Source organism: Cucurbita maxima, unplaced genomic scaffold (assembly GCF_002738345.1).
Source record: "Cucurbita maxima cultivar Rimu unplaced genomic scaffold, Cmax_1.0 Cma_Scf00064, whole genome shotgun sequence".
Classification (NCBI taxonomy): domain Eukaryota; kingdom Viridiplantae; phylum Streptophyta; class Magnoliopsida; order Cucurbitales; family Cucurbitaceae; genus Cucurbita; species Cucurbita maxima.
In genome coordinates this window covers 348,354-362,579 of record NW_019272080.1, presented here as the reverse complement: position 1 = coordinate 362,579, position 14,226 = coordinate 348,354, and the positions used below count along the sequence as shown (strand labels likewise).

Sequence of the window (14,226 nt, the reverse complement as noted above, 5' to 3'; positions counted from 1 at the left end):
ATGTATACTCTTAGATCTCCATCCTTGATCTCGTACATTCAATCTAAACTGACCTCAATTAAAACCATAAGACCAGATACAATAAGGTTGATATCAATTTCCCAAATGGGGTTCGATTATTGTTAAATGATATATCTATATATATATATTTCCACAATCTGAAGATAATAATGGAACTGATAGACAAAAGCTAGAAAGTTGTGATTTTAGTTCATAAAAAGTTGAGAGAATGCAGAATGGAAGGGGGTTAGTGGGGAACAGAATCTACAAAGATTTTGATTGATTTCTATTAACATAGCTTGCATTTGTCTTTTTCACTTTGATCTCTTTTGCTGATCTCTAAGAACAGCCGAAAGGAAACCATCTCATCAGTAAGCTGTTCAAAAGGGAAGGGAAGGCTATGCAAATAGCAAACAAGAAAATTGAGGTCCTGACAAACATGTCACTTAATGGAGCATAACTCAGCTTCATTCATATGCGCGTGTAGACATAAGCATGTTGCTTAAATAGTAACATCAAATGTCTGTGTTTATTTACATTATCATGTTTGGCCTTTTACCTTATAGAATGCAACATTTCAACACTAGCCCCTTTTGCTCTATTCGTCCATCCTCATTACCTGCAACAAGCATATTCTTCAAACTTAAATTCATGACTGAAAAGCTGACACCAAAGTTACTACCAAATCAAACAAATCACAAGACATGCATCTAGCTACCCAGGAAAGGCAACTATTGATCAGTGAGGGAGAGAGGGGCTGCTTTTTCTTGGTAGTAATAGCTTGGACCTTCAGCAAGGGAGATGGATTTTCCTTTTCCCCACCCCCGCCCCCCCATTTGCATTTGCAGTGATGATAGATCAAAATTGGAAAGGGAAAAGAGGAGGGCTTTGAGGAAGAAATGAAGGCATGGCTCGATAAAGCAATATTTTCTTTGACATGCTTGATAAGTGTGAGATCTCACATCAGTTGGAGAGGAAAACGAGTTATTCTTTATAAGGGTGTAGAAGTCTCTCCCTAGCAAAGACATTTTAAACCTTGAGAGGAATACTGGAAGGGAAAGCCCAAAGAGAATAATATCTGCTAGTGGTGGGCTTGAGTCGTTACAAATGGTATCAAAGCTAGACACCGGGCAATGTGCTAGCAAGGAGGCTGAGCCTCGAAGGGGGTGGACACGAAGCGGTATGCCAACAAGGATGATGGACTTCGAAGAGAGGTGAATTAGGGGGTCCCACCTCGATTGGAGAAGGGAATGAGTGCTAGCAAGGGCACTGGACCCTGAAAGAGAATAATATCTGCTAGTGGTGGGCTTGAGTCGTTACAAATGGTATCAAAGCTAGACACCGGGCAATGTGCTAGCAAGGAGGCTGAGCCTCGAAGGGGGTGGACACGAAGCGGTATGCCAACNAGGATGATGGACTTCGAAGAGAGGTGAATTAGGGCGAAGGGGGTGGACACGAAGCGGTATGCCAACAAGGATGATGGACTTCGAAGAGAGGTGAATTAGGGGGTCCCACCTCGATTGGAGAAGGGAATGAGTGCTAGCAAGGGCACTGGACCCTGAAAGAGAATAATATCTGCTAGTGGTGGGCTTGAGTCGTTACAAATGGTATCAAAGCTAGACACCGGGCAATGTGCTAGCAAGGAGGCTGAGCCTCGAAGGGGGTGGACACGAAGCGGTATGCCAACAAGGATGATGGACTTCGAAGAGAGGTGAATTAGGGGGTCCCACCTCGATTGGAGAAGGGAATGAGTGCTAGCAAGGGCACTGGACCCTGAAAGAGGGTGGATTGTAAGATCCCACATCCGTTGAGGAGGAGAACGAAGTATTCTTTGTAAGAGTGGAAACCTCTCCCTAGCATACGCGTTTTAAAAACCTTGCGGAGAATCCCGGAAGAGAATTTCGTCTTCTAAGTTATACTCAAGTAGGACATGGTCAAAAAGAGGAAGAGATAAGATAACTAGCTCACGCCAGCCACTCACTCAAAAGTACCGAGAAATCCAACAATATCCCACTGGGACTGTTTCTCTCATATTCGACCACATCATGTCACCATTAACAAGACGGAGCTCTGTCAAGGACATCGTTGCTGATAAATTTGTAAAAGTTCTTTATGATTAAAAAGATATTGAACCAATGGAAGACATCTCATGAACCCACCAGATGGATCCTCATACAGCAGTACCACAAAAACTAAATATCCTCTAATCTAAACAGTCATTTGCACGATTAAGGCCTTTGCTTTAAATTCATCATGCTCTCCTCATTAGTCATTGGACCATTGATTTGTGTTTATCACTGAACATGCCCACGTAACACTTTCGATATTCAACTCATGAGTGTCCGGACCTACTACTCACACATACCTCGATTGATCTTATGTGAAAACCACCAACCTCTGTGATATTTGAAGGGTTCCATTAGAACCCAAAATCTCTTTTATATTTCCACAAGCTCTAAAGATGAACCAAGACTGGTTGTGCTTTCTTTTCCTCTTCTTTTATTTTTTCTTTTAAAGAAACATATGTTTATTGAAATGTGAAAACAAAAAAGGGAAGAAGACTGCCAACAGGAATCCCCACCCACAAAAAACCTAAAGAAATCTTTTGTTCATAATATAGAAAGACTAGTTACAAAAGAATTTCCTGTGATTACAACACCACCAAGAAGCAATGATCTATACATTTCTTAAACTCAAAAGAAGAAGACTTTTCTTCAAAAGTATGAAGATTCCTTTTTCCAACCAAATATACCAAAGGAGCACTCTAGCTGCATAATTCCAAAGAACTACAGCTCTTGTAGAGAACTATTTGCATGTTCAGACAGCAAGCTAAAACAAAAATATCCAGCAGAAAAGACTAACCTAGATTAATAAAAGGCAGTGAATAAAGGAGCGAAGAATCCCCACCTTAACATCTCCCCTAATATGTGTGTTCTCTGTAAAAGGAGTGAGGAATCTCTTTCTCACCTGGTAATTCACTGTAGCTTCAGCAAAAGAGTGCGGAACTACTTTGGTAACTTATTCAGTCTAAATTGGTGTCACCCTCTACCGTTAGATCAAAAAAAAAAAAAAAAAAAAAAACCAGTGAAGAAAGATGTGATCCAAAGACTCCCCATTCAAAAGGTGTAAACTGCAAACCGAGGGAGAGAGGACCCACTGTCTACACTGAACATGGCTCATCCTGCTCTCCATTTTCCGATCAAAAAGGCCTCTTCAAAAAAGCAGTCTCAAGGGTGCTTTCCCCAACCAATCTTTCCAAAAAGCTAATGCCATGAAAGTGATCTTGTAGGAGAAATCAAACAGTTTCGAGGACAGAATGCAGGAACCTAGATGTTTTGGGATATAGCTAGATTTCTAGCACCAAATTGGCGTACTTTCTCAAATCATTTTTTCATATAGATATTTTTTGTATTGAACAACTGGAGAGTCAGATAGCCTTCTTGGTTGTAACCTCCTAGACTGGCCATAATGTCTCATCTACGCTCACATACTTTTTTTCTTCATAAGATATATAGTTTATCATAATAGAAGCATGCAAATATATTCAATCTGCTGTACGTACTAATGAGAAGGATGTGCTCTCCATAACAGGAAGTGAATAAACTCACCTTCAGAAGGCTGACTTAGTCTCCTGTTCTGGGGAGAAGTCATTTCTTTCTTCAATTGCATTAATATGTCCTCCATTGTATGCTCCCTTTGCCAGTTAGAAAGCATGGGGAAAAGGCTTGGTTCCACCTACACATTCACATGAGCTGTCAATTTGGTTTCAGTCACATTGTGGCAAAAGTGCTTCACAAAATCCTAACATACCACCCCGGTTTCTGAATTGACACAGGTCATATTAATCGGAGTTTGAAATTTAACGTTCGGAGGATTATCAGGGTAATCCTGCCCACAGAATAGCTTGAGTTGATGGATGCGTCCTTCATGAACAGTCTGAAAAGCAAGAAGAAAACATTCAATTTACAATTCTTCCATCCCCTCCCAACAACAACAATAAAGAAGAGTACATCAATTTCCACCGATGCAATGACACTACAACGCTGAAGCCATCATTTTTATCAACATGAGAGAGGTTATCAGAAATACCAGTTTTCTTTCATTGTGAATTTTCAAGTTAAATACAATCAGGAAATCAGGATCTTGTATACTTCAACTCCTGAATTTCAATCCTTTAGCACGAAAATGGCAGGAATGTCCGCTAACTGCATGCTCAAATCTTCATAATCATATTAAAATTTAAAGATGATAAACATGCCATAGGGTTTTTCTTGATTTGCAGTCCTTCTGTAGTCTAAGCACATAAGCTAGATTATCACACTGGTTGCTTATGCTCAAATGATGTCATAGTAGTCTGACATTGACATCTTTTTAACGAAGAGAACGACTATTTTTCTCAAATTAATTAAAACAGCATACAGAAAAGAAGGCCCAAACCAAAAGGTACCAAGAGAACATCAGAAAACAGAGAGAGGTAAAATAAAGAACGAGAAGACTAAAAGGTAAAAAAAAAAAACAGAAACTAGTAATGACAGAAGAACCAGAATTTTTCAATATCATCTACAATTTAAATATTTTACATCAAAACTAATACCAAATGTATTCCCTAGTAATACCAGTCAAAGTAACCAAGTTTTCATACTAAAAAGAAATAGTGTCTTCTGTGTCCGACAAGGTTTAGTGAAATTCCGGCCTGTATTTGTGACAAAACATTGTTATGTACAATTCAAATTCAATTATCTAAACTTCTGATGATAACAAATTTTTCTGTTAACATTGATGTGAAATCCTACGCTTGATACAGTGCAGAAATTGATATTTCCATAACTGTCTGTAACTATTCATATCAACGTTTATAAAACAGAGCCAAATACCATCAGAGACACCACAAGAAGAGGAACCAAAAGGATGAAAAATGAACTTACATTAGGCGGCCCAATAATAGTTCCCGTCCAAGAAGCCATACAGATATCATCAGCATCATCCATCCCATAACTGACAGTTCCATCCCCGATTCCTTTTTCACCTCTTTCAAGTTCTTCCAGTAATCTGAAGTTTCGAGGAACTGAAAAAAAATAGAATATTGTTCAAATTAGAGCTTATGGTGCTAAAAATGAACTTACATTAGGCGGGCCCAATCTTTTGCGGGTTTCTTCACATTTTTTCTATAAATTACAGATTGTTGAAGAAATAACATTACATTTATTTTTTAGTGAGAAGCCCATCTTTCGTTAACATGAAGATAGGAATGGAAATCAAACCAACAGATTCTCCATTCAAACAGTCTGGTAATCCAGACAACATAACATAAAGCCAAAAGTAAAACGCCAAGAATTTAACCAACAGCTAGTAGAGCCCAACCTGCAGACCCAAACTGATCGAATTAGAAAAAGAAACGAGAATAGAACCATCTATCCATATCACCACACTACCTTCCAATATAGAGTAAACAAAAAAAATACAAGCATCTCCCGAGTACAACATTCCAAAGTCAGCTAAATAAAACAAAATCTGAATTCACAAACGAAATTTCCACACATTAACGCCAGAGCTTGCAATTTCCACTCTATAGAATAAGAAAAAAGGATAACAAAAGTTGATTCACAACTAGAACAAACTCCAATATCCCGAAGAAGTTTAAAATCGTTGTTGACAGCAAAAAAGAAGAAAGAAAAGGCTAACAAAATAGGAAATGTCGAATTGTGGAATTGGAAAAACTGGGGCTCCAAACACTCACCAACTACCTTCGCGGCCTTGTCACCCATTTTTGAAGCAGGGTATCTGAGCTAGGGTTCCCAAAACAGAAAATAAAAAATAAAAAATAAAACCCCAACGGTAGAGAGAGAAAGCGTGTCACAATAGATAGAGGAGAGAGAAAAAAAGAGAATTAGGAAAAAAAAAAAAACTCTGAATAATTTAAGCAAGAAGCCAGAAGGTTATAGAGTAATCATGTGCTTCGCGGCCTTCATGGTTTCCCTGCACCTGCAGATCACGTCCGTTCCATTGATCTAATTGGTTGACTGGTGCCACACATCTGACTCCTGGAATTTTTAATTATATGTTAATAACATAATAATTTTAAAAATCTTATCAGTAATTATCAATTTAATTCATAATTTAATACAACAGGCCTCTTATCACGTACAACTAAGTAATTGAACCAGAATTTTGATATTCAATATTGCATTTAATGGTACGTACTTGAACTTCTCGATAAACGTTCAAAGGGAGGCTTCCCAGTTGATTGATAAACTAAATGAAAAAGTATTGAATAAAAATGGTCCTCAAATGATCATGTAATTCATAGTTTCAGAAGAAAAAGAGAGGTATGAAGGATGATCATGAAGAACAGACTACAGTGTGTTCATAAACAAAACTAAATCGAAACTTGATTTGGATTACTACCCCTTCTGGACCATGAGTATCCATCCAACCTATCATCGTTGTTGTTCTGGCTTGTGTTCGAACCATTCCATGATATCTTCATCATCACTACATTCAACAAACTCAATTCTTCTTTCCATATTGTCAGATCTCAAGATCAGATCTTCTTCTTTCTCCATTGCAGTTTCCAAGCTTCTTCTCCTCTCTAACATCTCCACTTTCCTTCTCTCTGCATTTTCTGCACTTGGAAAATCCGGAAATCTGCAGTGTTCTTCACCCTCACTTCCACCAAATCTCCACATACAACCATCATCATTCTTCCTCCTACTTGCATTATTTCCAACTTTACCAGAACACAATTTAGGTCCAGCAGAAACGTTTCTAGTATTTAGTGCTTTGGGCCGTCGGTGATCACACCTCAAGCATAGCGTGTTCTTCCTAAAATTAATATAGTTGCACCTATACAAAGTACCCAACTTCAGTTTCATTCAAACGGATAGATCATGAACATGAGAAAATGAGTTAAAAGTGCAAGAAGGAACGCTCACGATTCGCATTCCCACTCCCCCAGATTCAGCTGTCGATTCAACGGCTTCTCTTTGCATTGCAAACATGTTGAATTCTTAGCAAAGTTCAAGAAATTACATCTGCATAAATGCTGTCTCCATAAGAAAAAGAACCACAAACACACACACAAAAGAAGCACTGCAAAAGCTTTAGGACACATGGAGAGTCGTTACTTGTCACAAATCCAGTCGCCCTTCTTCAACGGAAGATTGGCTTGATCCTCGTTTCGTTTCCGAAGCCTCTCAAGGGCTATACTACCACAACGAAAGCACTTGACGTTTCTAGAAAAGTTGAAGAAGTTGCATCTACCAAATGAAGAATGGAAAGGAAATCAATTATGAACATTTCAGAAATATAAAGTTTGAATGTAGTTAGTTGGGTTTACTTTGGACAATGCCAGTCGCCGTGCGTTGCTGAAGCATTTGTCTCATGATTTTCTGTTGAAAACCCCTCATTAGACTTTAGAACATCAGATTCACGTTCTCCTGCACTGTAATCAACAATTTCTTTCAACAGCTTTCTAACAGAGTCATTAGCCTTCTTGTTCACACAAGGTCTGTTCTCCACCATAGCAGAGATGTGATCAAGCCCGTAAAATAACAAAACGCGCATGACATCCACGGTCCGACCTCCTCCGTCTCCGCATGCCTTTGCATATGCCCTCTCACATTCTCCCCGCAGGTTGCAAGAACTGCAGACCTACTAAGAAGCCTATTCATGTTAAAGATGATGAAAGTCTAGAAATCATAAAAACTGTTTTGCTTTAGGAAAGATGAATTGGGTTGATCAATACAACAAAGACTAGTTTGTTCATGTTCCAATATTAGTAATAAAATTTTAAATTTATCCCCTCAACGATAAGCATTGCATCAATTTAGTCTTTAATCCCTTAGCCAAAATTCATGCCACTCACACTCTGCTAAGTTGATGTGATTATAGTTTATGGATAGACTAAATTTATAATTTAACCCAACAAAATTTGCAAGTGGCATGAATAGTAGAAAATTCAATACATACATTTCCCTCATCAATGCCCACATGTGCTCTGAGACGCTTCCCTGAGTTCACAACTTTCCTATCTATGCTTGGGCATCCACATCCTGCAATCACCTGTAACTCTTTCCTGGACAAGCACCTGGAAGAAAAGATACCGCACTTCCTCAGACATTTGACAAAAGGAAAGTAAAACTATAGATGAACAATACAATAGAAACTTATCCTTCTTGGTACTCAAGCACAAGTTAGTTGGTTGTTTGCCACGTTTATCAAATTCAAAATGGATTCGACCGCAGAAATATTCCGATGCGATTAATTTTTCGTAAAGGGAATATCGAGAAAGAACTTTTGTTTTTCTTTGAATGGTAAGTTTTACCTGAGTACTAATATGACACAAACTTGAGTTATGAGGATAAGAACGAGTTTTTACTTTTCAAAAGAGAATAAAAAACAAACAAATAGGCTAATTGATTTCATAATCTATGAATCCATTTGACATTAATTAGAATTCTATACATAACTTTGAATTTCCTCGAACCGTACGAGGAGAAAACTTCTTATACGGTTTTGGGGTATTGTTAATTTACATCCATCCCAATAAGCCGTTTATCGAATCATTGCAATTGATGTTTGAGCCTAGCAAGTCAAGAGATTATGGATCTAACCTTTGTTATGAACAAAAATTGCAACAATATGACAGAACAGCACAGAAAACCACAGCAACATATTAAATTTAATTTAGTCTCTAATGTGACAAATGCAGGATTCTCGAATGGGACTATAGACAGTTTGGATCACCCAAATTCAGCAATTAGTCTCTTTGTTTTACTACACTCTTCAAAACCAAGGAGTTTGAAAGCACATTTGGATCCAAAAACACGATTTGTTAAAGAAAAACATGATTTGATAACTGCGGTTGGTCACTCAGGCATTTTATCAAACATGTAGAGTGCATTATCCAAAATCCCATATTACCGTATAAGGTTAGACCGATCCCTTGCAAAATCAAGACAGGCAGTCCGAATATGATTGAAATCTTTTGCACCCAATTCAGCATTCAGAAATGGTACTCCGCCTCCTTCAAAGTACCCTTTCTTTGACAAACATTCCATGAAGTTCACCCACTCCGGCCATGGGTCTATCTGAACATTCAACTCCCTTGCTTTTGAAATCTCTCTGAGATCAACCTGTTTTTCAGAAATCCAGCTTCTTGGAGACCTGGGTATTGAAGATCGATGTTCGAGCTTGTCAAAATCGAGTTCCAGCTCCGAATCTGAGGCCAGACTTTTGTTGGAACCATGAAAGAGCAGAAGCGGAGTGAGATATTTAGGACTTCTCAGCGTAGGATTGAGTAATTCATGTGTTGAACTATTGATACTCATTACCCGGAAGATTTTATCCATTTCGAAATTGCGAAGAATCCTTTAGATTTTTGGCGGGAACTTCTAGGTTTAACATTCAATCTGCAGAAGGAAGACGCGAAGCGGCTCCACAAACCATTTTTTGATGCGAACTTAGAGGCGTGCTTGGTAACGAGAATACCTTATCTGTCCCCGGAATTCCAGAGTGTTTCGCTACTTAAAAGCCTAACCATATATTTTTTTTAATAAAAATGTTGAATGATTCGATAGGTTGACATTAGGCCCTAACCCATATATCAGAGGTTGATGCTAGGGAAGGGTTCATGCCACAATAGAATCTAGATGCTCCGATGATACGTTGACACCTAGGTCAATTCTCGATGGACATGCTCAAGCAAGCTACAATGGTCGAAGTCATCCTGAAACTTGGGATGAGATCACGATGAATGGGTCATGTTGTTGAAAATCAAGATGTGACGAGAAAAGATGCGACGTGCACGTGAGAGAACTTGTCCTAGAGTAAGAGCAAGGTCGAGTCGGATGACTTGATCAAGGGTAGAGGCAAGTTGACAAGAGTTGCAGACGATTGAACATGCGCGCACAAGCGGCGTTGTAGCCGAACAAGCTTATATTTTACATGAGTTGTGTTTTATCGGCGAAGGAGAACCTCGCCTAAGGTTCGACGAAACCAAAAAGTTGGACTAAAAATGTGAATGAGACTTGTCATGAGCATGTCAAAATCATGACGTTATGACATATTGGGCTGACGTGGAGAACGGATTAAGCTAGCTAAATAGTTGGGCTGACCAAATGGGTTGAGCTTTTGGAATTAGTAGAAGGGCTACTAGAACAGACTGAACCCTACAATTTCAAACAAAGCTCGTTGTGGTCCTCCATCAAGAATCCGAAGATACCCAAATTGGAAAAGAGAGTTTGGATTTGCATAGGGAGTGACGTTGATCCTTTTGAGCAAGAAAATCTATATTTTTTTACAAAACAACTTGGGAAGCCATGGCCTAAGCTCTTCAAATTGCCTTGCACATTAGGTAAGGGGAGAAAGGTCTTTTGGGACCCATATGTTATTGGACTTTCTTTATCCATTTTGTTACATGATCAAATATCATATGATAGAGAAATGGAAGAAGTGTTGGAAAGAACCCACTATCAAGTAAAAGATAAGAACACAAATAAAATTAAAACAAGTATTGTTTACACGTATGAACGTTCGACGAGTCACACGCAATCACCTAGTTTGGATAACTTCAATTTGTAGTAAGAAAAGTGTTTAAAAAGGAATGGAGAGTTTGGCTGAAGGAAAGAAACAAGTGTGGAAAAGTGAAAGTATTGATTGAGAGAGCTAACCCCAAATTGGGTATCAACCATATCCATTTTTGTATTCTTTCAAAATTGAAGAAGATACATATCAAGAACTAAAGAAAGTTGGGTATAGCCTCATGAACAGACCCAACCCAACCCAACCATCATCATTTTTCCTTCCCATATTTACAAGAAAGCTTTCTATCACAGATCATCACCATCCTTTTGCTCTCCCATGGATGTTGCTAGTCTTTCAACTAAGATATCTAAAGCTTCCTTCATCCACCAATGTCTACACACTTCTCTAGCTTCACCTACACCCATCTGGCCACACAAAAAAAAATACTCAATATACTGTTTTGGTATGTAAATCAGTGGATTTTTTTGTTTAAGAATCAAGAACATACCCATATTCTTTGTCGAACATGTTTCTCTGGCCACAGCTCAAGTTGCTCCTCAACAAACAAAGGGAACATATAGCCTTCATAGTATGTGCCTTGGCTTTTGCTGATGAATCTCCATTTTCCAAGTTCAGACTGTATGTAGCATAACAAACAATCACCACTCATTGATGTTGTTCCAAAACAGAGATTACTTACAAGGGGATTCCCAAAACAGAACCTACCTCAACTTTCCCAACAACACCAGCTTCTTCAAGCGATTCTCTACAAGCAGCTTGTTCCAAGGATTCATCGAGTTCCCAACCACCCTGAAATGTGGAAGCAAATTGATTAAGAACAGGAGCCCAATTGAGGAAAATAAGAAATTGTTTATTTGGAAGTACCTTGGGAAACATCAGGCCTTGTCCCTTTTGAGAACTTATCACAAGCACCTCATATGCATCACGAATTTTGACCCCATCTTCGCTGCATTTGAATCTATAGGGTATACAACTGCAAGAATCCAACATTTTTCAATGTTAATCAATGAAATTCCAGGGAAAGAACAAAGAGGAACAAATCAATGGTGGGAATTAAGAAACAAACTAAACCCACCCAACAACTTGGCGAAACCCCATATGATTGTATCTTTGCAGCTCCCTTCCGGTACGAGAAACCAAGCAAGCCATGTTCGGGAACAGAGTCTCTTGAAAGCAGAGAGATGGAGATGGAATGAGTTGGCTGATGAAGATGAGAAAAGAAAGAGAGGTACGTATATATAGAAGGGATAAAGACGCGGGGAAATGGAAGAAGGGTCTTTGTGTGCGTGCGATAAGCGTAAAGATAGCGTATAAAGCGCACAAAGGCTATGCGGCCACGGCCCCTGAGTGGTGTCGTTGATATCAAAATTTCATCAATCTCTGCTTCTTTTGTGTCGAGGTTCCGTGTCGTTTCCTTCAAAAACGAATCATCGGTGATTCCTTTGTTTTTATGGGAAGCGTTTGTAGTGATTCCAAAATTTTGACTTTACAACGGAATGCAATAAATGTAATTTTAGTCATATTATAAAATTGTAATAATCTACGTCTCCACCGACATCTTGGTTGGCCTAGATTACGATAGCTACCAGCGATACTTCCAAATTTTAATAAAATTACAATTTCACCCTTATCATTTATCTTATTTACCAATCGTGTCTCTCCAACCTAACTAATCCAATCGACTCCAATTATCTAGCCCATATTATAAAGGTTGGGTTGATTTTAGTCATTTTTTACTACGAAAAATTTTATGTTGGAGTTCTTTGTTCGACATTTGAGGATTTACCAATCTATTGGCACGAAGAAATTTAGAGCATGACTCTGATATCATGTTAGAAGAACACGACTCTCTACAATGGTACGATATTGTCCACTTTGAGCATAAGCTGTAAGGCTTTGCCTTGGGCTTCCCAAAATGCCTCATGCTAATGGGGAGAGTATTGTTTTGTTTATAAACCTATGATTATTCCCTAAATTAGTGGAGACTTTCATCCTCCAATAATAATAAAGAAGAGGGATTATTTTTTAGGGGTAAAAATTAGAGAAGGCAAGAACAATGATGATGTCCCCATTAAAACAAAAGTCAAATAAAACAAAGCTACACCTATTACAGATATTGGTGATTACCTTAATTAATAGATAATTTAGGAAAGTGGTTTAAATGTAAGAAGTCCATATAAAAATGATTTATTACAGATATTGGTGATTGATTACCTTATTTTAATCAATAATACAAAAATAAAATTACCTATTTATGCTCTACATTCAATTTAATAAAATCATTTTAATGTAAAAGAGAATATGATATACGTTTTCCTATTAAAAATAAGTTTGTCATTGTTTAGATGACATAACTATCGTAGGTGAAAACATTCATTTAAAATATTTCATAAACGATAAGTCCAGCATCTATGAAAAAAACAAAAAAAAAAAGATTTTATGATTGGGCTAATTATGACAATTAAATCCGAATCGAAATAAATAAAGCAAGAAGGAGTCACATTTTTAATGCATTAAAATAATAAAAATAAAACAATTAAGGTGGCACTCAAAGGAAGACCGAGCATTAGCGAAGTGTATTGATTTGAAAACCTTTGACTTGGTCGCATGCTCCTCCCACGTGCCGCGTTCTTTAGAGTGTGAAATTATATCCTCCTACACTTAAATAATTAAATAATTAAATAATTATGGGACCCGCCCACTTTTTCAGAAACAACTTATTATTATTATTATTATTATTATTATTATTATTATTATTATTGAAATAAAAATAAAAATAAAATTGACTTGCAAAAACACTTTCGATAACTGTATCAAGTTTAAGTTTATTTGTGGTCACAACATATTTTTGATGAATTTTTTAATTTCTAGTTATAAAGTTGAGATAAAATCAAATTATGTGGTTGTTTTAGATAAGAAATTATATTTTAATAATAAAACAAAATTAGCATATTCAGTGTACAAATAAAATAAAAGAAAATAATAATAGGACCAAATAAAATATGGGTATGACTTACTGGTTTTCTAATTTTGCGGCCATTCATGTTTTTCTCCTTTCACACGCATAACATATATATATTATTATTATTATTATTGTTATTATTATTTGTGGTCACTTATGCGTCTCAATCTTGCTTGTTTTAGTCAGTTGACAAAGACATCAACCAATTGAGTAGGGGAGGATGTCACGGTCATGCTTGTCCAAGGCGTGTCGTCTATGGTTTTAAGCCCGTTCCAAACCCCTTTTTCATGCTTTCATCTTAGATAGGCCTTTACTATTTCATATCGGGTCAATATGGAGGTGTATGACCGTTCATCAGAATCGCGGCTACTCTCGCCTGGGCAAAAGATGCCCCAAAATGTACTATAGAGGGATATGACTAGTTGTTAACTTCTCCCTACTTGATAGTTATATGCAGTAAATCGTTGTTGTTGCCTTTTGCTTACATTCCCATAGAACATCAATTTCAATTTCTCAAATCTTGCTTTCAAAACTCTATTTTGAAATCTCTCTGTCCCATTTTCTAAAACTTTCTTCTTGAGCTAGGGCTAGAGGCTTAAGCATATGTTGCTTGGCCGTAGGCGACGCAAGAACGAACAGACTTAACTCACTCACTGTTGGAAAGCAAGTGCCGCACAATCACAAGTCCGTTGCCATCAAAGTGCGATTGTGACACACAA

The 14,226-nt window shown here is 37.7% G+C and overlaps 2 protein-coding genes across 2 annotated transcripts; both read right to left on the bottom strand.

The window, feature by feature from the left end:
• Positions 1-265: 265 nt before the first annotated feature.
• LOC111472096 lies at positions 266-9,493 on the bottom strand. Its single transcript, XM_023117791.1, has 11 exons — positions 8,923-9,493; positions 7,969-8,086; positions 7,337-7,650; positions 7,125-7,256; positions 6,933-7,031; positions 6,447-6,843; positions 5,433-5,517; positions 4,926-5,065; positions 3,811-3,936; positions 3,609-3,735; positions 266-619 (listed from the first exon to the last, which is right to left on the bottom strand). Exons 1-11 carry the CDS (start codon positions 9,348-9,350, stop codon positions 561-563), a joined length of 2,025 nt encoding a protein of 674 aa, XP_022973559.1. The 5' UTR covers positions 9,351-9,493; the 3' UTR covers positions 266-560.
• Positions 9,494-10,636: 1,143 nt separating this feature from the next.
• LOC111472089 (nudix hydrolase 17, mitochondrial-like) lies at positions 10,637-11,867 on the bottom strand. Its single transcript, XM_023117789.1, has 5 exons — positions 11,621-11,867; positions 11,410-11,518; positions 11,251-11,334; positions 11,033-11,161; positions 10,637-10,949 (listed from the first exon to the last, which is right to left on the bottom strand). The coding sequence occupies exons 1-5, from the start codon at positions 11,692-11,694 to the stop codon at positions 10,830-10,832; spliced, it is 516 nt and encodes a 171-aa protein (XP_022973557.1). The 5' UTR covers positions 11,695-11,867; the 3' UTR covers positions 10,637-10,829.
• Between the last annotated feature and the right edge of the window lie 2,359 nt (positions 11,868-14,226).